Source organism: Phalacrocorax carbo, chromosome 3 (assembly GCF_963921805.1).
Source record: "Phalacrocorax carbo chromosome 3, bPhaCar2.1, whole genome shotgun sequence".
Lineage (NCBI taxonomy): Eukaryota > Metazoa > Chordata > Aves > Suliformes > Phalacrocoracidae > Phalacrocorax > Phalacrocorax carbo.
This window is the reverse complement of record NC_087515.1, coordinates 24,815,739-24,838,864: the sequence shown is the minus strand read 5'-3', so window position 1 is coordinate 24,838,864 and position 23,126 is coordinate 24,815,739. Positions and strand designations below refer to the sequence as shown.

At 39.8% G+C, this 23,126-nt stretch overlaps 1 protein-coding gene across 3 annotated transcripts in view; it reads left to right on the top strand.

The window, feature by feature from the left end:
* LPGAT1 (lysophosphatidylglycerol acyltransferase 1) overlaps positions 1-22,862 on the top strand; it is a 66,270-nt gene extending 43,408 nt beyond the window's left edge. For all 3 annotated transcript variants that reach the window (XM_064446183.1, XM_064446182.1, XM_064446185.1), the window contains exons 7-9: positions 3,955-4,081; positions 13,678-13,784; positions 18,080-22,862. In XM_064446183.1, the coding sequence (XP_064302253.1) occupies positions 3,955-4,081; positions 13,678-13,784; positions 18,080-18,231 (386 nt within the window). In that variant the 3' untranslated portion in view covers positions 18,232-22,862. The remainder of the gene's footprint in view (positions 1-3,954; positions 4,082-13,677; positions 13,785-18,079) is intronic.
* Positions 22,863-23,126: the final 264 nt, after the last annotated feature.

Below are 23,126 nucleotides of genomic sequence, written 5' to 3'. Positions count from 1 at the left end.
GAATACTAGTGAATGCTAGTACGTATTTTCTTTTCCAAGTGGAATCTGCGGTCCTCAGGTTCACGCCGGGCTGGAGCATTCTTTTCTACTCTGGATGCAATGCAGCAGTATCGCACCATTCAGAGCTTGGCTGGAGGTGAGGTTTCCTGCTGAAACCTGTCTTTATAACTTGCTGTCTTCCTCAGTGGTAAACGCTGATGGTCTGCTGGCAGGTTTGAAGAATCCTGCTAATAGTCAAATCCGGCTGTTAGCATTGGTTGAGAGTAACCCCAGGGAAGACATAGAGGGGACAAAGAGAAGCTCTGAACCCCACTAAATCTGTGATTGTAGATGGTCAAGTATCTGCTGTGAGAGGACCGTAGGGGATGACGGAGCACTGAATGTCTTGAAGGTGCTGATGGTAAGTTGCTTCATCACTAAATACGAAGCAACTTACTATCACTGAATCCACAGCTAGAGCAAGAATAAGGAAAAAAAAAATAGGAAGATTTGCCTTTGGTGGTGGATAAAAAAAAATCCAAAACAAACCAGCAAGCTAGGAGATTGTTTAAATTCTATTTTGATTTTTTTTTTTTTTGTCTAGGCCAGAAGGCCACTGTTACATGTGATTGTTCAGTCTTGTCTTAACACTCATAAGGCAAGTATGTACCATTCATACCAAGGTACATTATTACTGCAAGGTCTGGATGCAACTGCATAGGACAGATGCCTGCAGGCCTGTTTTGAACATTTATATACTATTTAAAAAGAATCAGACTCTTAACATTTTGAGGTGATATGAGAAAACAGAATCCTCCACCTGTGCTGAAAGCAGCAAGCCTCTACAGCAGCTTCTTCTGCTGAAGACTCTGGCAGCCAGGCAGCTCAGTCTTTCAGCAGCTACTAGAAGCGAAGGATGAGGCTTGAAAGACGCATCCTCAGGCATACTGAGGTCCCACCCCTTTGTGTTGTGTGCAGTTGTCTGTTTCTTTTTCAGTTTCAGGATCTGGTAGAGCTTTGTGGCTTTAAAATAAATATGCTTGTGAGAAGTGCACAACACAGTATAACCCCCCAAAAAGGACAGCAAGATTTATTTCAAAATTAGCTTTCTGAAATCCTTGGTGACTTAGTTTTTTTTGGCAGTGTGAGATCTTGGACAATTATGTAAGGCTTATTGTAAACCACAGCATGCAGAAGTATGCCTGTGATTTGATAGCCCATCTTGGTAATTGCACGTGGAGGTAGCTGCACTAAGACGTGCTTGCTCTAAAGGAGGGCCTATGGAGGCTGACATTACCTTCAGGAATAGGTTGGGGGGTTTTATAACCTAGCCTGGGGTTCCTGGTAAGCTGTCAGAGGCAGGCTTTTCTCCCCAGCCTGTCCTGGAAAGGGCTGGAGGTGAGTTTGCAGCTGGTCTGAGGAATCCATGTGGCAGCTCTGCTCCACAAAAGCAGAAGGTAGGAAATCAGCCCAGAAGAGGATGCAGGAGTCTTCCCATAATGAAGTTTGAACCATTATCCACTGAAAGAACAGTTTGAAATACTAGCTAAATATTTAATAAATGATTTTAAAACATTTTACTGTAAATAAGATAATGTGTCCATATTCATCTGGCACATTTTAGTTGCAATTAATGATCTTTGTTGCTTACTCACTTAGACAATTTATTTGTCTTTATCCATTCTTACTTTACATCTGGGAAATTAATAAATTGAATGGCTTTGTTCCGAAATCCATTTCTAAATGAATACTTCTGTGGATTTACTATTAATTTCATATTGGCTTTTCTCTAATACGTTGCTGCTTTTAAAATTACGGACTCTGTAGTTCGTACTTTTCTTAAGAGAGAGACTTGACAAGCACTCTGTCATGATGCTGGCAAGCCTAGAGCCTCTAATGGGACCTCATGTTCTCATCTCACGTGTCAGTCAGGGTTGTAAAATACTGTATTTCCAGAAGGTGACACTGGATGTTTCACCTTGACCTGTGTAGCTTGCACTTGGTCAAATTTCGGAACAGAATATTGCATGTTGCTAAGAACTCACAACCTAAATATTAGGAAATATTGTCTAGCCTTATTCAGGTAGTATATTTGCATTTGTAATGAAGCAGTACAACTCCATTGTTGAGTAGACAGCATGGAAACATTAGTTGCTTGTTACAATAATTAATAGATATACATGATAGCATTGCTGTAACTGTCGTCTCACACTTAAAGGCAAATTAAATTAAATGAAATGCAGGTAGAAACTCGCAAGTCAGTCCTTGCACGTATGTTCTAGTTGGTGCTAATAACGCTGTGGCTTTTAGAGTGTGCCTCACACTGTGCTGCACATTTCTTCATGTGTGTGGTAGCTCTTCTATAAAATTTGAGTGGCCATTCTGGGCAAGACCAAACATCTGTCTAGCCCAACGTCTTGTCCATAACTCCAAGCAGATATCAGAGGAAGAGTAGGAACACAGCAAACATGCATTATACTTCTCCCACATACTCTCCTAGCTTCTGACTGTTTCCAGTGTGGTAGGTTTCCCAAGCCAGATGTGGGTTTCAGCCTGTTTAGTTAACCCTCCAATGGATTTCTTCCATGTACTTGTCCAGTTTCCTCTTGAACCCAGCTATCCGCATCCTTGACGTCCTTTGGCAAGGGGTTCCCCACAGTTTTATTCCCCTCTGCACGAAGAGTCATTTTGCTCTGTTTGCTTTGAAAATTTTTCCTCTTGGCTTCATTCTGAATACATCTATTCTTGTCATGAGAAAGATGGTGAACGGTCCATCCCTGTGCATGTTCTTCATGCCAACAGTGTTTTTGTCAACCTCTATCATATTTCTTTCATAGCTATCTCAGCTGCAGGCTTGAAGAGTCTTATACTTTGTACTAAGACCTAACACCTCTTACGTGCTTCTGCCAACAGGTGGCTATTTTTAATAGTCAACTTTTTAAATGCTTTAAGATATTGCTGGGTATGATGTAAGCATATTACTATACTAGTGCATTAAGCATTAAGTAAGCATATTACTATACCAGCCTGAAACATAACATGACCTCACATACAAGGCAGCTCCTGTTCCCACAGAATAGATGTAAAATTGAGAAGCTGAACTCAAAGTGCCATCTTGGCAATGTGCCTCTCCTTCCTGGTTTGCTTTCCAGATCTGCTGCTCTCCCTCTTTGCAAACCTGTAAACTGAAGACATGCCAGAGAAAGGTCATGGCTAGGTTGATATCTGACCTTGACTGTTGCTGGTAGTAACCTATGTTCAGATTTAAATTTGACTCTTCTGAATAACCTTCACAGAGAATACTTTCACCTCCTTTAATCCGTTTTTCAGTTTCCGAGCATGTACTGGTATCTTTCTGGGACCTTGTGGATGCAGTCTCCTCTCCATTGTGAAAACTGGCCTATTCATTGCTTTATTGTCTTTAATACATGAGGTGGTGTATTTCTTCTTTATCCCATAACTCAGATTTTTAAGAAACTTTGAGGGATTTTTTTTTTTTAAAAAAAGTCTTCAAAATTTGATGTTCTCTGACATAAATCACTTTGTCCAGTCGCCCTAACCCAGTAGTGAGGCTGGTTGTCCAAAGGGATCTGCGTGGGTGTTGCTTCATCAGTAACCTGCAGCTGTGAGCTCTTACGAAGGCCCAGTTGTAAATGTGCTTAAAGTGCAGGCCAAGAAAGTTGGATTTTTATTTTTGAGGTTTTCTTTTTGGTGAATGGGGGAAAGCACCTAACATTTGGGCCAATGGGCTATACTCATACGCAGTGAGTGAACTTGTTCTGTTCTGTGTGCTACAATATATAAGAACAACAGAAATAACTGTGAGAGTAAAATCTTGGTCTAAGTGAAGTTCATAAGAGTGTTTCTGTGCTCTGTAATGTAATCTTATGAAGTAATATAAAAATGGAATAACTATCAAATGAGTGACGTGCACTTTCTGATGACTTTTAATATCACATTTCGTTTTGTTCCTAGAGAGCAAATCAAAAGGCCTCCAGTGGGTGATAGATACAACCATTGCGTATCCCAAAGGTGAACCTATAGACATCCAAACTTGGATTCTTGGCTACCGACAACCAACAGTTACACACGTACATTACAGGTAGGAGATAAATCTTCTACTCTTATGTTGAACTACAATATTAAAAAACAGGTATTCACAAATTAGTAACATGGTGTTTCAGCATATGGGAAATCAGTAGCAATGTCGTTTTTTATGCGCGTCTCACACAGGTGGGCAACTCATATTATCTAAACACAGCACACTTTTCTTTTGACAAGTTCAGTGACCATTCCATAACTTGGCACATTTAAGTTTTTGACTAGTGTCCCGTGGCTGAATATAGTTATGGGGAATATATTTGATGGCTAGGTCATATTTTCCAGTTTAATGTTAAGGTGCTGGTAAACGCAACTTAATTTTTTTCTTTTAAATAATGACAAGTTAAAAATCACTGTGTTTATTAAATAGTTTAACACTCTTCCTGTAGCAAATAAGTTGATCACATTTATCCCAAAACTGCATTATTTTGTCTTAATTCCCTTTTGGTGATTTGGGGAGCTTTTAGACTTTTACAGTAAGTTTTCAGATAATGCTTCTGTGGATCCCCTGGGTGGCAGTTTGACTTGGAATGACCTTCTCCAGCATCACTGCTGTGTCGGTGTTATGTGATGTAGGGTACAGGCTGCTCGCTGGAGCTCCTTTCCTCAGCCATGTTTAAATCTGTCCCTGCTTTTTATAGAAATCTTCCTTCAAGTTCTTCTGAAGGTGAACATACTTACACCCTAATTTATGTAAGATATCATAATATCTGTTGTCCTTTATTCAGGTCACCTTAGTACTCTCTCAGATCTCTGGGATAGTTTCAAGTTTGGAATTTTACTAAAGAGTATTTCCAAAAATACATCCTTTAAAAAAAAGACAAAGTTATCTTAAGCAGAATTAACTTCCTGCTTCTAAATGTGTATATTCAAAACCTATTTTTGAGCACAAGCATAAAGATGATGTAACCTTCCTTGCATTGAACTTGAATGTTTGAGTTCCTGTAGTAGTAAAATTCTAAGAAAAAAAAAATATTAGAAGTTGTTTATTGTTGGGTGTAGGTTTGTTTTCTTCCAGAGGGTCTAAATCACTGGTTTAGACCTAGGCAAGCCTCTATTTTAATTACTCTTTTTTTAAAAAAAAAAAAAACAACCCCAAAACAAAAAAAAAAACCAAACCACCTCTAGTTGTTATGGCTGACCCTGTAAAAACATTTGAAGTATGCCCCAGACGGAAACTAATGGAGCGGCATGTCTCTGAAGGCTGAGAGCTGGATGTGATACCTCTGAAATGAGAACCGAGTGTCTTGGTTTTAACTGGAGCTTTGGCTAACTTTCCAGTCCTGGTAGTTCTTAAATTGGCACGTCAAGTTCAGGCACATGTCCTCTGGACTTTAGTTAGGTGCAGGGTGGCAATTTTTAAAGATGCATTTAACAAAGTACCCTGGCTCTGATAGCGGGCAGTAGCAGCAAAGGCTGGGGAAGGCAGCCCACGCACCATCCCTCCGCACGTAAACACGCAATGGCTGTAACGTGTTCTGAGCAGGCACTGCATCTGAATGATGATGGACCTGGCCTTCATCAGCTTGTCTAATACCATTTTTAACCTGCTTATGCTTAGACTTCTACAATTTCCCATGACACAACATTTAATTGTTCTTGAGGGTGGCGGCCAGGACTGCTTCCTTTTTGTTTGTGTTGTTCTCCACCTGATGCCTTCAGTAGGTGCACCCTGTTTCCCATGTCCTGCTAGTAGTGCATGAATTATTCATCAGTGATACTCTCCGTGGCCCGTGGTTTTACAGAGCTTTCTCATATCCTGCTTTAGCTGTCCCTGTCCCCCTCCCAGCCTGATAAGTCTTCATCTATTTGCTGTCTCCTTACACAAAAGCCTTTCCCTGATTATCTTGTTACTTTTGTCTGCACCTTTTCTGATTCTGCTATAACTAGTTTTTGAGTTGACTGACATCCTGAATTCCCCACAGTGATTTCAGGATCGCTTACCAGAGTACTAATAGCTAATCTTACAGGCTGCGGCAATGTATGCATAGCTGCTGGAGATTTTTCCTTCCCCAGCGTTCATTGCCTTGCATTTACTGGTATTTAATTTCATCTGCAGCTCTTCTTGACTACCCAGAATAACACTATACCAAAAAGGTCGTATCATGTTTGTGTCCTTTTTTCCAGATTTAGCATACTATCTAGCTATGATATGCTAAGGTCTTTTAATGTATCTGGAATTAGAGCTGTAGTTTGGAATTAATATGGTGAATTTTCACCCTCAGTGCTTTTGACAATAAAATTTATTTTTAGATATTTTTGTGTGGCTTTAAAAATATTTTCTGTTTTACATAAAGGACATATTTATCCATGGCAGGACTAGCAGAGAGTGACTCAACAGCGTGTGTACATGAATTTACTCATGTTGCATCATCCTTTTCTATTGCTTACACAGAAATTTCCCTGTTGGATTCCCTTCAGGGCATTACAGCAACTGATTTTTTTTTATTAATCTTTTTTTTAACCAGATCACCTGACTTCAGTCCTTAGGGGTTATTTTGTTTAGCAGAATGCTGTAATGTGATGGGCACCTTCAGGATTTTGACAACTTTAAATCATGTATTGATGATTTGCACAGAGTTGTTGGTACTACTCAGAACCTGCGAAGACAGAGTATGTGCCTGGGAAACGGAGTGGTGGACAGGGAAGAGTAGGGAACAACTGTTCTCTCCTGGAGGGTTTCTGGTATTAAAGAAAAGGTGATAGCAGAGCTGTAAGTTTATTGAACCTTCTCCAGGGTTGGGAAGCCAGATAATTGAAGCTCAGTGGGCTGACATAAATTTCTTAGTGCTTATTTTTTAAATTATAGGTATGGTCAGTGGAAAACTGTCTCTCAGGAGCTTTGCATGTGTGCCTCCTAGGTAGTGTCCTCACTTGTCCGAAAATACAGTGATGTCTTGAGCTTGTTTCTGTGTCAGCTCTTAATCAGGAGCAGTTCTGGAAAAACACCAAAACCCTTTATGCTTGTTAAGCTGCATGCTTCAAACAGCTGTACTCTGTGACCAGCTCATCCTTGCCATGTCAACCTCCTTCGTCTAGTCCTTGGCACATCTGTTTGGAAATGCAGAGCTACCTTTTGATGTGCTGAAAGGTGTCCTGGGAGGTTTCTGTGAGGTTTTGCTTCCTGAGAGCTGGTCAAGCCTTGGGGTGGAGGATGATACACCAGACCCGTGTAGCTGTACGGCTTGACTAGGAAACCTAAACTACTTCTTCAAGTTCATCTTCCATGTGGAGACCAAAACACTGCTGTAACAGAGTCAGCTGGGGTTGTTGGCTGGGAATGCCAGCACTTATTCTGCAGGGCACAAATTCGAGGTGGTTCCTCGGTAATTCTTAATTTTGGTAACAACTGGGTATTAATTACTCTTTGTCCTTAACAGTGTAGGCAAGGATTAAATTAGAGACTGAGGTTTGAAAAGGCCTGTGCTGTGCTGAGCCCTGAGATGTCCCTTCTAGAGTTGGTGTATTTCTTTAACCCTTTGAAACAAACTCCATTAGCAAAGGAAAATCCAAGGTAAAGTGGACTTCATCTTTAAAAAGATGGAAACATCAAAAATGTCTTCCCAGGATGGACAATGTCAGAGGTGTTTCTCTTTTTCTGCATTTGACATAAATGTCCTCGGAAATGTTCATGAAATGTATATCAAGTGTGCCTGTTGTTATTGCCCCCTTTTTCCTTCATTTAATGCAATAAAATTTTGCTGGTTGTTTGTAATTTGGAATGCTTTTGGAGATTGCACTTGTAAAAAAATTTAGGGTGATTTTTAAATAACCGGGGAGAGAGAAAGTTCTGCATGAGTCTATGTGCTCTAGCGTACTTGTTTCTCATCTATCACTTTTTTTAACTGAGTTAATAGCAAAAAAAAAAAAAATTACCAAAAAGCTGCTTTGGAAAAAATAACATATAGTTTTGACCAGATGTTTGACCAGATGCCATCTCTATGGTATGAAAGGAGAATTGGGATTTAAATATGCTGTTCCCTTTTCAGAGTAATCCGGAGTGAGGAATTGATGTATGACAGCAGTGTGGAAAAAAGCAACATTTTCTGCACTACTGGAACTGGAGCAGAGGAGGCCGCAGAGCCTTTTTTGTTCTGGTCGCTCAGTCAGTCCTTTCTGCTGTTCCCCTTGGTCACCACCTGTCTCTCTCTGCCTTATGGTCTTTCAAATCTAGTGTTTTCCTTTTCTCATAGCCTGTCCTTTTACTGCAGGATTATTTCTTTTTCACCCTACTTAGGGAGCAACAGAGGAGTGAGAGGACACAGCAAGCAGTCTTATGTTTTCATTTTTAGATGCTTTTCTAGCTGATGAAAATGGCAGAGAAGGTTCAGTTTAATCCAGTAATGTTTTTTTATTTGAAAGCTCAATTTTGATAACGAGTTGAAGCTTGCTTTTCAAACTTCAGTTTTCTGTACAAATGATGTTTTTCAGGTAAGTCAATGATTAGGCTAAGCTGTGGCCTGATTTTCCTCAAGCTGCCAAAGACACTTCCCTAAAAAAAAGGACAATTACCAAATTTCAGATTCTTCAAAACACAAAGGTGTGAGAACTTGTCCTTTTAACTACCGAATAAATTTTTGACCCTGACAGGCTTGTCTCAAAACTCACTGGAAAGTGCTGAGAAACTGGGTTTGATCTCTGAAACATAATAATCAAGGAAAATATCTAATTACCTTCTTCCAGGTCAAATGGTGCTGGGATTTCTGGGGGAAATTTCAACCCACCTGTTAAACCAGTAAGCACAAAAAAAAAGAAGGCTGGGAGGTGCAAGACATCTCTAAGTAGAGGCGTCACTGAGACCTGCCTTTTAATGAGTCTGTTGGAAAGGCTTGTTATCTCTTTTCAGGATGGTTTAGCTTTACACTTCGGACATTTTGTGATGTGCATTGACCTTAAAATAAGCTTGAGCGGTTTGGTGTCTGTGTAGCAAGATGGCTACAATTCCCAGCTTCCACCATTTCCCCACAGTGAGTTGAGTTTTGGGATTGTTTCTTGTCTTACAGCAGTCACTTTAGTCTAACTGACTTGGTGTTTCTCAGCTGGTCTCCAAGTTTCTCAAATAGTAAGATTTCCCATGTGCTGTTGTCAAAACCCAAGAGTTAAAAACGGAAAAAACCCTGGGTATGAAGTTTGTCCGATGCTTCATTTCCTCTCAGTCAAGAATGGTGTGGGGTTGGGGTTTTTTGCCTTGGCTTCCTGCTGGGTCATGCCCTTGTGTGACCATCTCCCGCCTTTGCACTGTGTGATAGTGATTGTGGAGTAGAGGCCCTGAAGTCAGAGCTAGCTGTAGTCGTCTCCGCCGCAGAAGATTTATGCTGCATGAAAGTACCACACTATTTCCAGCTAACTCAGCTGTCTTTGTGCCATAATGCGGATGAGTACTGTGTCACCTTTCTTTCTCGTACCAGTTTTTGTACTGTGCTGCTCTTGAAAAGAGCTTTCAGCTTCTGAGGAAGTTCTTTTTTTGTGTGTCTATGTTGATACAGATTTATTGAAATAAACTAGACTGCTAGCTATAAATAAGATGGAATACATTGTGGTTGCTGAATGAGTTTTGCAGAAATGTCTATGAAGGGCATCCACTTTGGCAGTGTATTGTAATATGCTTTTTTTTCTGCAAGAAACTTATTTTCGGTCATGCCTGAGATCTACCAACAACTTCCGTCACGCTGAGGTTATTTAAAGAGTCACTGAAAGAGTAAATAATGTTATGATTGAGAGGTGTAGGGGTGATAAAGAACTTTTAATTCAGGGTAGGATAGATATTGAATGGCAATTAGTACTTAAAGGTGGTATCTATGAACTTTAGCATTTTAATACAGAATTAAAGTTTGTTTCTCCAATAAGGACAATTCAAAGGAGATTAAATGTTTCCAAAAATGCTCTCTTTCTGAAAATTTATTGGGATCTTTTGAAAAATGGCCTATCTGTAGGTAAGTGTCTGCAATTTCTTGTGTGTGCCAATGTGTCTTTGGCAGTTAAATCTCCTTTTTTTAAAGTCCTTTCATCTATCCTGGACTGTCATTTATGCTTATATATTCTGGTTTGGGATGTAGAAACATATTTGTGTAGTGGTTTAAGAAAGCTGCCGTCCCTCAGTCAGCTACGCTGACTGTCCCATGGCCATTGTCACCTCACAGCTGCAGATTGGTAACCTCCAGCTAGAAGATGCTGCCTTGTTACTGAGACAGCTTTGCAGAGTCCCATCAGAGTACGTCTTTACTTCCACCACCACTTTTATCTTCTCAGGGTGCAGCCTGTGGTGGCACTGCTTTTATCAAAGTTTAGCCTCCTCCCCACCTCCCCATGATGGTAGTAAAGTGGCTGTTCCCTTGGTGAAAAATGAAAGACGGTGGTATTCAATTCTGCTTGAATTTTATGGTCAACTTAGCTTATCCAGCACTATTAAATTCCTTATTTGCCATACCAGGAACAAAGAGACCCTTATTTTCAAGCAATGTGAGGTTAGTTTTATCCAAAAGCTAGACAGATTTGAGTGCCCAAGAGAATCTAGAAGCTTCAGATATTACATATTGACCTTGTTCACTGTCAGGACAGTTCTATGTGGTGGTAACACTTTATTTTCTTGATGAGAACAGCAAACTGTTTGCATTTAGTGGCAATCCTGATGCTAGATACCCAAAGGCGGGATAGAGCCAAGATGATTCTCATGCTGTGACCACACTGATAGCTGTTTAAATATCTCACTGAATGGAAGAAACTATTTCCTGCACCTTTTAACAGTAGACCTGGCAGACCTCCCAGCAATGGTTGGGGATGACTCCGCTCCAGATAGCACACTGGCTTCCCACTGTTGTTTTGGATCGTCTGCGTAGAGAGTTTTGTAATATTAGACTTCTCAGTTACCTTTTCTGAGCCCGTCTCCTTACAGAGAGTGTTCTTTTAAAACACAGGTGCTAAAGAAGCCCTCTGATGGGCACGGACTGATGATAGTGGCTGAATGTTCCGCATAAATACGGCAGGGGTGGTGGTGGTGGGTGTTAGCTTCACCTTACCTAGTACAGGAAGGGCTTGTTCCACAGTTTTAAGGATTATTTTAAACATTTCATCTCTAACTTAGCTCAGTCATTACTAAGAATGTTATGCTTGTAAAAATAACTCTGGATAATCTAAAAATATGTTTGAAAATGCTTCTAAATACACAGACACTTACTGTTGCTGACACTGTGACAGCCAGTGTTGCATTACTGGAAAACCATTTGTTTTCCTCTCTGTATTAATATTCATTCAAAATGGGTATAATGGTGATTGCTCCTTAAACTTCCAGGGAGTGGGGTTCATATCCAGAAACTCAAGTGTTCTGGTTACTGTATTGATTCATACAAGAGCCTGGGTGGATTCAAGCAGGGAAGTGGTGTGCTGCCTTCCATTAGTCTCTCACAATATTGGTATCACTTATGCTACTTTGCTACTCCATTAGAGTGCCAGCTCATAAGTTGTTTCTAATGAAGTATCTTGTAAGATCTTGTGATTATGTTTTCAGACTAGTAGGTACATTCTTGGAAAAATACCAGGCTTAACTAGGTTATCGAGCTGTAAAGCTGTTGCCCGTTAGGTAACTGAGAAGCGAAGGTGGAGGTGAAGAATATCTGTGGCTTACAGTGGAAACTGCATATGAAGCCAGCTAATCCTAGACTTCTGTCCTGAGCCCACACGCACGTTCTGTTAGTTCTGAACCATCTTCAAACTTGCATAAGCAAGCATCTGTCCTTCAGAAATATAATGTGAAACGCAATATTCCGTGGCTGAGTCCTTTTATCTCTTCACAGCAGATAGGCAGAAGGGAGTAAAAATAGAGCTTGGCGACTTGGTTGTGTTTGGGGACAGAGAGTAAGTCTTTCTTAGTGTTATACCCTCAATAAAAACGGTCCTTTCTCTGTGGGTGTGTGTTTTACATGCCTGTATGCGGTTTAATTTTCATCTGCTGTACCACATCTGGGCTTCAAGATAAAGTAGTTCTTTATTACATGTCTTTGTCATTGCTTTTAATACGCATGCTGAGGACTTGCACTATTGATTGGACTAACAACTATTTCATAATATCTGTCTTTGGCCAAAGACTTTTCTTCCTGAGATATTCTACCTAAGATAACAGTTGCTAAATTCTGATTGCTAAGACTGGCTTTACTAGAGCACAGGAAACTCCACAGTTTGAGGAGGACGTAGGTAGAATTGCTGCAAAGGCTACAGAAATACCTGAGTTCATGTTGATGCCATAGTTAGAAAATAAAGTTGTTCATCTCCTTATACGGAAGTTACCTCTGTATGCCGAAGCACCATTATTTTTAATTCTCTCATTAAAGCAATGCTTTGCTGCTTTTCTCCTCCACTTACAGCTTATTTTTCCATGCATCAAACTGAAAGGGGGAGGTACAAATGACTTGGCCACAAAGCAAGCGAAGACGTTGGAAATAGTAACAGCAACAAAAGCATTCTTCAGAAGTGTCTTATTTCTGTACTCTGACATTCCCGTATCTGTTCAGCCACTTCACACATGATTGTGGCATTACTTCAGATTCTTTCCAGTGTAATCAATCAAGACTGTGTATAAAAAGAAATGAAAAATCCACTAATAAAAATAGGAGCATGGTGTAGATGACAGGGTAAATGGGAGCTTACCTGGAAAGAGAAACCTACAGTAAAGGTCTTACATTTCAGAGCATGAATTGTTTAGGCTAGCCTGATACACAAATCTCTTCTGCCTTGGCCTCCCAGTGAAACGTGGCAGATGTCTAAGTTCTTGTGTCTATCAGAAGGCACTTAGGGTCTACAGAGGAGATTTCACAATTACTGTGAAAGACTTGAAATTCTATTTTGAAAAAAATCCAGTGAGATATGGTGGGTTATTTGGTGTTTTCTGCATGTATGTATTCCAGTGAATTCTGCCCTGGATATCTGATTTTCTAAGTAGACCTAGTATGCAGTGTAAAAGGAACAAAACATTGGTAATTCTTCCACTGGGCCTTTTAAAATTTAGCAGCAATATTTGAGTACACTTACTCATGTGGTCAGTTTTCAGTGTAAAACCCACCTTAGAAATTTCAGACAAAGATGATGGCATCCTTTGAAAAGCACGGAGGGCTCATTTTCTGGGATACAGAAGAGCTACTGGTACTTAGTGATGCTGTTACGCAGCTTCTGCCTGTTGAAGAACCATTTCTTCAAAACTGTGGCTGAAACTTCTCAGTCTTTTATTTCTTTGTTTCAGTGCATGAACTTCATAGCGTCTTGGTTTGTATATTTTTAAGGATAATAATAGAGTGTAGTGGTATTCTGTTTAAAAAAAGCCCCAGCAGCTTAGTAGGTTTTGTCAAATGCTGCAGCACAGCATTTGATAGAAGCTGATAATGCCTGTGTCTGATGTGTGCATCTGGCTGGTAACCTGGAATATTGCAGTTTTGTATCCTTCATAACTATGTGATCTGTGAATCGGAGGGAGAACAAACCATGCAGTTAGATTTATACCAAACTCTTGTTCTCTGTGTTTTGAGGTGGGCTGGGGCAGAAAGGAACAGGTTTTTTTCTTCACATACAGAATGCATTTTCTACATTTAATTACCTGTCTGTCTTCGGTAGGATTTTTCCAGTTAAAGACGTACCTGCAGAGCCTGAAGCTCTTACACACTGGCTATATCAACGATTCATTGAAAAGGAGGATCTCTTGACACATTTCTACAAAACAGGTAGGATGGTAGCTAGCAAAGAGAATTGCGCTTTGCTAATGTCTTTTCTTACAAGGATCTCAAAATAGTTTAAGAATGCGTGTACATTCTTCACACAAATACAATCTCGATATAATTACCAATACTTACGTGGCAAAAAAAAGTATGATAAGAAATGATCTAGGAAAGGTAAATTACCTGGGTAACGTTAAATAGGGTAGTGTTTGGAAGCTGGCACATTCAACACAGATCTAAGGAAATCCTCTTTTTTTTTTTTTCCCTGCAATAACATACAGTTCAGCTGTGAAACTTGCCTCCACAGCATTTCGTTGACTTGGAATAATTTAGCAAGATTCAAAGAGGTAGCGAACATTCACACACATAGTAAAAGTATTTAGAGTATATGTGAAGTCTGGAGGGGATATAAAACCTTTGTGCTTTAAAATGAGCAAGTTCTTGACTAAATGAGGTTAAATAAGACCCTTATCCAAGGCAGGTTATATTATCTGCTTAGTGCGGCTATTTACCATGTTCCTCTGACACTTGTGCTGTTAGACAAAACTGGTCTAAGTGGCCTGCAGGTCTAATCCAAAACCATAGTGCTCTTCTGTGTCCTGTTAAGCTAAACAGAAGGATGCTGTGATGGGAAGGATCTGTAAGAATTACATGGCATAAAGTCTCTGGAGTCTTGATGTGCAGCCCTGTGCTGTGACTACTGGCCGCCTTGCTGCAAGGTATTGAGGATCACTTCCATCATAATATCCTTTCCATGCTAATGGATCAGAGGAATCTAAATAAACTTAGGGCATTAATAACATTACTGAAAGGATCCTGGTAAACATGTGATTTAAAATATCAGGTAAATACTTGGAAACTATAGCCAGAGAATTGTTTCCTCGAGGCTCTTTTTCCTTCCATCCTGTTGGTACTGAAGTATCATCTGCCCTCCAGCAGGTGGGGGGTGGGGGGTGGGGGGGTGTGTGTTCAGAATACAAATCAGAGGAATTCATCAAAATAAAAAAAAAAGAAAATCCAGAGAGGAAAAAGTAAAGTTTTATTTTGACATACAGGAAAGGAAGTTTATCAAACAGACTGAGTAGGAAGACTCCAGCAGCTTGTCTCTGAAGAAAAATAATCTCTGCCTTTGCAAGTAGCACAGTTGTTGGGGGGGGGAATATTCAGTCTCTTGACTCAAATGAGTTTAATGTTCCAGAGCAACTGTTAAACAAAGAGACTTATTTCCATTAGATGATTTATTGCAAAGACTGCTTTAATTCCATTTTGAGTGTTTAATTTATCAATGGTGGTGCTTAAAAAGATTAATAGAATTCATTAACAACCCAGTTGTATTTTGCTTTATGAAATAGTGCTGTCGCTCATCCATCATTGATGGCAAAAGTCAGACCCTGCTATATAAATTGCATCCAAATCCCTATATTGGACTTTATTAGATGAATAAGCTTGTGAATCTGTTTAAAACTACAAGTGTAGCCGATAGGAGGTAAGGAATTCTCGTTACTGAGACATTATTTCACAAATACCGTTAAAATAAGTCATACCCCCAAAAATCTAACTAGACCAGGATTTCAGAGAGTATAATTAATATAATCACATTTACTCATTGAAATGTGCTTCCAAAATAGGATAATTGGTTATAATTTGCCAATGTAATCAGTATGAATTAATAAGACATGTTTTAAATGCAAATGCTATGACATAGGACCTTATTAGGCATAAATTAGCATACTTCAAAGTTATTACCATTTATGCCAGTTGAGAACTTGCTTGCATTGCTTTTGTTGGCTTCCTGCAAAAGCGCTGTTACAGTTTTTGGAAGCCCCCCGGCCAAGTCCTGAGGCCTAATGTGAGGGGAGTTCCTGAAGCTGCTCAAGAGCTGGCTTTGTACTGGTGTGTTACGCTGCCTCACATTGGTGTAGGTTTAAGACTTAGGGCTGTTTCAGCATTTTTGGGTTTTCTGGGGTTTTGTTTTTAAATACACATTGCTTAGGAACTTGTCTCAGTCCGTAAAACTTATTCCATAAAGCTGGAGTAACATTTAATGCTATGTGAAACTTTAAAAGTTCATATTGACAGCGTCATCAGTAGGAATACATTCCTTTAGCATATATTTATTGGGGGAGAGGAAGAAACAAAGCCTAAAACACCTTTTTGCTGTATTCCTAAGCGTTAAGAACTTCAGCGGATCTGGGGAAAACCTGTAATATTAGACCTCTTAAAATGAAACAAAAACAAGTATCTGCCTAAAATCTGAATATGAAACTGCCCCATCCTTTCTCACAGGTGCATTTTACACATTTTGTTTATAAAATTAAAACCATTTACAGTTAATAACTGTAGGTTTAAGTAACACAAAGACTCTTATTTTAGCAGCTAGTAGAAAGCTTGTATTGGCGAGTTCATGATTTCTCTGAAGTCTTCAGCAGGATAACCTTGAACACTGCAGTAACACAAATGAGATTACATTTAGCAAGACAAAAGCACTTGAAGACTACTCAAAAAAGCCCTCTAAACTAGGGGCTTCTCAGTTGGAAATGAGGAATTGTATACTGAAGTCATCATGCTCCTCATTCACTGTGACCATAAGCCAACTGGCATAACTGAAAAAGTAAGCGGTGTCATCCTACAGGGCAATGGGAGAGGCTTTTCACCAGTGCTACGGATATGCTCTTCATTGTACCAAAGCTGAAACCTCAACTGGAAATTCTGCGTACAGGTCCCTCACCCCCGTTCAAGAAATGCAAATTGACCTGGGAAGAGGGGCAGAGAATAGGCGCTAAGATGATTAAGGGGAAAGAGGAGTAATTTCTGTGAAGGAGAACGAAAAGTGCTTGGGTTGTCTCAGCTGGGGAAGTGAAGGATCGTTTCCTCTGTAAGATACAAGTTGTCTTCGGAGAGGAGGAGGGGAAGAGACAGTTGCTGTCGGGAAAAGGAAAGTTGTTTAAACCAAAGGTCAGTGTTGGTACAGGAAAACCAATGGGCTGTGGAAGAACAAATGTAGCGCAGAATGGACAGATAGAAGCTTATCAGTGAGAATTACTGGGGAATAAATGGTGTGGCAAATCTGCTTGTGTGTGAAAATACATATCAGTGAGAGGAGGATGAGACTCATCAAGGAGGTTTGTTGGTTTTTTTTAGGTTTTGGGGTTGTCTCTTTTTTAATTTAAGAGCGTTCATACAGGAAGAAAAGCTTTGTCTTAAATGCTTGATTGCAGTTCCTCCAGTGATTGCCAATGTGAAGCATAGAAATCAGTTGCTGATGGGATCTAATTGCCCAAATTGTGTGCTTTCTGAGATTCAAAATTGACACTGCTATATCTTTACTCTTTGAATCATTCATCTCTTGTTCTTCTGTGAGTCGTTGTGACTCCATAATGCTGCAGCAAGTACATAATCTTCTCTGGTATATTTAGAGTTTTTATATTCACTGCTCAGGATTAGCGACAGCAAAAGTAGTTCATATCTAGGCTTTGTGCGGCTCAGTAAAATGTAACGCGAATGATTTAATATGCTGATGTAAATGGATGCAAACAATTTGCTCATGATCGTAAAGCTCTGATGTATTCAGTCACATTTACTTTAGTGTTGTAAGTCAGAAAAAGATGAAATAGGGAAAAAGGCCTTCAGCTGCGTCAGCGGTATCTCCTGCCAGCCTTTCCCACCTAAACAGGCTTTTTGGTAAAATCGTTGTGGAAAACTCTGTGGCAAATTACAGTGCTTTCTTAGTCTATATGACTGACTGGCCAATGAATGTTCAAACATCACGGGGCGACTACTGTTTAAAAAAACCCAAGTGTGTGTGTGTGTATATTTACATTTTCAAGAGGAACCTTGAGAATGTATGGGTGTTGCTTCTTCACAGTCTACAAAATCATTACCAAGCAGCTGTAAAGTTTAATATGGAATCCATTCAACTCGATCATACAGATGTTAATAAAACTTAAAAAATAACACAGAAAACTTAGTTGACGGTCGGACCTCCCTGTGGAGGTTGAATACAATGAGGATGGCTGCTTTTAAGGAATGCTTTGAAGTTTATGCTTAAAGGTTACATCAAATGAAATGGAAATTGTTCTTAATAATTAAGATAAGGGATTTTTGTTTAAATTTTTTAATTTTCTTGAAGATACCTGATAATGCCGGAGGATTTTTTGAAAGTTGAACAGCGTAATACAGAAGTAACCAGTGAATTGTTTGTGGACACTGTTGCTGGGACAAACAGCGATGTTAAAGAATCGTGCGTTAAGGCTATCGTTCCTGCTGCGGAAGCTCTAAATGTGTTTTCTTTTCTCTTTTAGGAGCTTTTCCTCCACTGCAGGGTCAAACAAAAGCTATTTCTCGGGAGATGACTCTCAGTAACCTGTGGCTAATCTGCATACAATCATTCGCGTTTTTGTCAGGCGGTATGTGGTACTGCATCTTTCAGTATTTTTATCATTGCCTATTTTAGAAGTGGAATGGGACCTGAGGACACGATGGGACTCCAGGCTTTTGAAACAGATATTATGTTGTATGTGCAAATGTGAATATTCAAGAGTAAAGGAAAATACTGGACAGACTCTTACCTCTCTTTGGGGGAATTTTAAACTCCACTGAAAGTGAAGATCAGTAACATAGCGACCTGATGATGTATTATTTTAAGAATTGTCTGTATTTTTAAAAACGTATACTCTCACCCACACTTAAGCAAATTCAGCATTTGGAGAAAAGGTGCAATCGTACGACCGCCGTAGAAGAATGCCTGTGACAAAAAAAGCTCTGTCACTACAAGTGTTTCTTGGCATTAGTTAGAGCTCAGAAAATTCGCCAACTTGTCTCTTCAGTAGTCTGTACAGCATTGGTGTGGTAGAGGTTCCTCATTTGCACAAAGTCGTACCTTACTGCAACTCATTGTGCTGGAGTCAAAGATACTCGACAGAGCTGGTGGCGGTATCTTTGCGGCTACGCAGTCAGCGGTTGTTGTATTAGACACATTGATCTAAAACCAAGACCCAAATAAGATCCAGTGTCTGGTATGTTTTGCGAGGAATTGGTCCTCAAAAATGCATTGCAGCATCATAGTGTGTTTAAGAGCTATCCACATTTGATGAATCAGCCCATGCCTGCTGTGGTGTTACCATCAGCTCTCTGAATTCTGTGTGCTACCAGTATCTCGTATTATGAGGAAACTTGGAAAATATAAAGCCACTTGGTTTATTTTCCCCATTTTGTTCAGAATGCACCTCGCCAATCGTTATCAGTTTTCAAAATGCACTTTTAAAGGTGAAAATACAGTGAAGGAAAGACACAAAACTTGGGGAATAGGGGAAAGCTTTATTTGTCACGCACTGGAAGCCAGAGCAATTCTAGCTGTTTCTGAAGGTCTGCTGGTGCTGCTGGTGATTTTTAGCCACCTTTCTATTTTGTATACTGCAGTCCAACCAAGGTGACCTTTGAGTGGTTTATAGAGGCCTTTTTCTCCCCGCTAGTTGCAACAGTGCTAAATATACTTGTGGGAGAGTTTAAATAATTCAATGCCAACCATCTTAATGTTTTGCTAAGGAGTAATAGAAGAAAAGCTAGTTTCTTAAAAAAAAAAAAGAGGTGTAATTGCTATCATAAATCTATAGGGAGATACTACTGCAAAAAAAGTACGGTAAATACTCTGAATAACTACATGGAGGGCAGTATTAAGTAGCTCACCACTGCGCTAAAATCCTACTGGAAGAAGGATGACTTGAATTTAAAAGCAAACTGAACAGCAGACACTTTCAAATGTGTTAACTTAGGATACTTTTGAAAGGATGTCTATGATGTACGGTCTTCTGGCAAGTCAAGTTGGCATCGTGTTTATGTGATTATACGCAGATCTGAAAGAGCTGTTCCTAAAATAAAACTAATCTCTCTAAATACGAGCAGGGTAGCCAGAACCTCAGATGTTGGCATACTGCCTTTTACAGAGTAATTTTTACTGAGAACAAAGCAAGCCCTCAGTAGTTTTGGCTCTGAGTTAGCAATATTGATCCCCCTTCTCTCTCCCTCTCCTGCTACATGAATCACAGTGGGCGGCATGCAGAGTACAAAACCTAGCCAGTGTTTCCTTTGTGGAGGCAGCTGAGAGCATACCAAAACATGAGGCAATGCCGATTTCCCTGACTTGGAAAAATACCTAGCTGATATGCCACCCTATACCCCAAAAGCAGAAGTTTTATCCTAAGGTAGCTCAGTGGGATGGCTGCCAAATGGTACACTGTAGTAAGCTCCCCTGAACTACGAGTCCCCTCATTGATTTAAAAGAACCACTGCAGCTGGGAGGCAAGGGATGATGCTTGCCTACAGAATAATGTTTCAGGTAAGACGCTGTCTCTAAATCCCATCTCTCTTCACTCTGTCACGCACCTGAATTCCGGTGTAATGTAAAATCCATTTCAAAAGAGCTAAGCCCTGATGAAAGGGAGGCAGTCCTGGAAGTATATTTTTTTCCTGTTGCTCTTGCTAAAGTACAGCTGGTGGAATGAATGTATTTAATCCACCATTTTACAGGAGGGTGCTGGGGCAGCCCAGCGCCGTTACCGTGTAAGCTGTTATGTCTGCTGTGCATGGGTGTAAACAGACTCTCAAAACCGCAAAATGCAGATGGCAAGCTTCTCACTTCTGTCCACCACCAGGTGATTCGATCAGAACCACGGAGATGCCCATAGTACAGCTGGTTTTATTTTGAGCTAGGACAGACTGGAGTGATATAAAAAGGGAAGTTTTAAATAAGCAGATTGCACAGCAGTAAATCACATGAGGTTGCTCTTTATAGACCCTGTGAACTCCATGTCAGAGCATACTGGTTTTTCAAATGCAGTGTATTTTTCCCCGCCCCCCCCGGTCCCCCCAGTGGACTGCAGTCAATAGTGAGTGTTCACATGCTGCCGAAAGAAGTTAATGCGCAATAATGTTTCAGATAATACTTTGATTTATCTGGTACTGTTCATTTTCGGTTTGTTCCTCTGTAGTTCTTACTATTGTGAGACATTTGTTTTCAAGCACTGATTGTTGTTTTGGTAGGGTAAGTGAATGGTATTAGGCCTTAGGCTGCTTTCCTGCCTGCACTGGAAAACGTGAGGAAAACCTGATGCTGTGTGTCCTTACGGATGAGTTGCTGTAGATGACAGTGGAATGAAATGGTTGTTAAGAAACGTGGAAGTACCCTCCCAGCGTGAACTTGGATGCTGCTTCATGCAAGAGATTAAATTGGAGAAAAGAAGTTTTTCTATTAAGGGAAAAACATAAAAAGTATACAATATATAGGCAATTCTGTGCTAAAAATACTGTGCTGGTCAAGACCATTTGGAGCTCAGCAGGCTAGTTTGTGAAGTGTAAATTCCCGTCGGTTGCGGTCTGGTTCTACCGTCCGGCCGTCGGCCCATGTTTGGTTGCAGTGGGCATTTTGCTGTGCCATCCGTGGGCTTCCTCTTCTGAGGAGTTCGAAATGCCATTGATAGAAAATGATGTTAATAAACCGTACAGTTGATCACAAAATGGTTAATTAATATAACCTTGAATTTATATTGGGAGAAATATAATGGAAGAATGTATGAAGTGATACAGAATGGAAAAATTACAGAAAAAGCATTAACAGAAAGCTGTTGCATGCAGAAGTGAGAACGTAGCAACTTAAGTGTATTGCAGATAAAGACTGTTCTCTGCCAGGGTTGCACACAAAACATCTGTATGTTTCTATGTTTAATTGTTCATAAACAAGTTGTTACAGCTGAAATGATGAACGTTCTACTGGTTTAGCATTACTGCTTTTCGGATGCCGTTGCATGAAGAGTATCTGCCCATTCACAACGGGCAGTGTTTTCTTCGTGCCCTTTGGGGAGTGCACCTTCCTTACAGGTTCTCTAGTGGTTTATGTGTGGTTTTTCAAGCTTTTTCAACAATGATGTCTCTTTCAGGAGGGATTTATTTTTTTAAGTTGCTCTCAGCAGATTTTGAAAAGCAAGACTTCAATTTACCATGCTCGCTAGGAAATTAAGAGCTTCCCTCTCCCTCCTCCACCCCCAGCATCAAAAATAAGATGCATCTTATTGCAGTAAAAATATGATGATCACTGTGGTACTGTTTATTATTCACTTGTTCTGCAAATGATGTAACTGGTTGTTTTCTGTCTGACACTGCCATAAAGTGCTGTTAAATTTTTTCACCTGTTTGTACAAGATAATACAGATACCGCTCACTGTGTGCAACAGGATTCAACTGCTCCGCTTTGCCTTGACATAAAATTTTGGGACCAAAGGTACTTCAAACTGGGATTTCCAAATCACGAGATTGGGGTCAGGTGCATTCTCTTGATAGTCAGCTGGCGATTTTGTGGTGATCTGATACAATCACACAAAACAATTCTACATCTGGGGTACTGTATTGTTTGGAAATAATGGAGCCATATGAAATAAAGGGTTATTTTGCAAAATTCCATATGTGATAATTTTTACACTTTTTTAAAAAAGAGAACAATTGGAAGAGCAAAATTGAAACCATACTCTGGTTTAAAATGTCTGCATACGCTATGAACACTTCTGAGCAGCTTTATTTTTTTCTGTAAAAACCTGTAGGCTGCCTGGCTGTGATATAAAGAAGGCTTTAAAAGGATTCTATGCATTTTAAAACTTAAGCCTTTCATTTTATCATTGGATAATCAAGTAATAATATACTGAACAACTGTCCTATTAAAGTGAGTTAGTTCCTTAAAGTTACTCTGCAACGGTGTTCATTTTGTATGAAAAAAAGTAGTTTTCCTGATACCGGTTATTTTCACCTCCAATTTTCTCCTGTGTTACCTGCGTTTTTGTTTTGTATGATAAAATGGATGCAGAAGCCTGTAGTGACTCTCAATGATTTTTGCAAAGGTCTGGTTGTGTTTGGAATTATTTTACTGAATTTATTTCATTGGATTTTTTATCAAATCTTTCCAGCAGCCAAGATGTCTTTCAGAAATGTAGACAGATACCAGAAGCAGCAATTCTCTACAGAGATTATTGGGTGTCTTTTTCCATTATTTTTTTTTGTGTGTGTGTGTGGCAAAAATAAAGTTGATTTTTTTCAAGATTATTTAATGTGCTTCTAATCTTTAATAGATGAGATTATTTTCTTTGGTTGTACTTATTGTGCTTATATCCAGCAGTCAAACAGTCTCTACTCTGCTTAGAATAAACACAACAAATAGCAAAACAGCACTTTGGTTCGCTGTGCAGCTGCAGTCGTAATTTGTGATAGTGTTCCTTATTAGAGGCCCCATCAGGAAGGACACAGAGACAAATGTTTCTGTGCCAGAAGTAGTAAGGGGAGGAGGAGTGGAGCAGTAGGGAGGAGGGA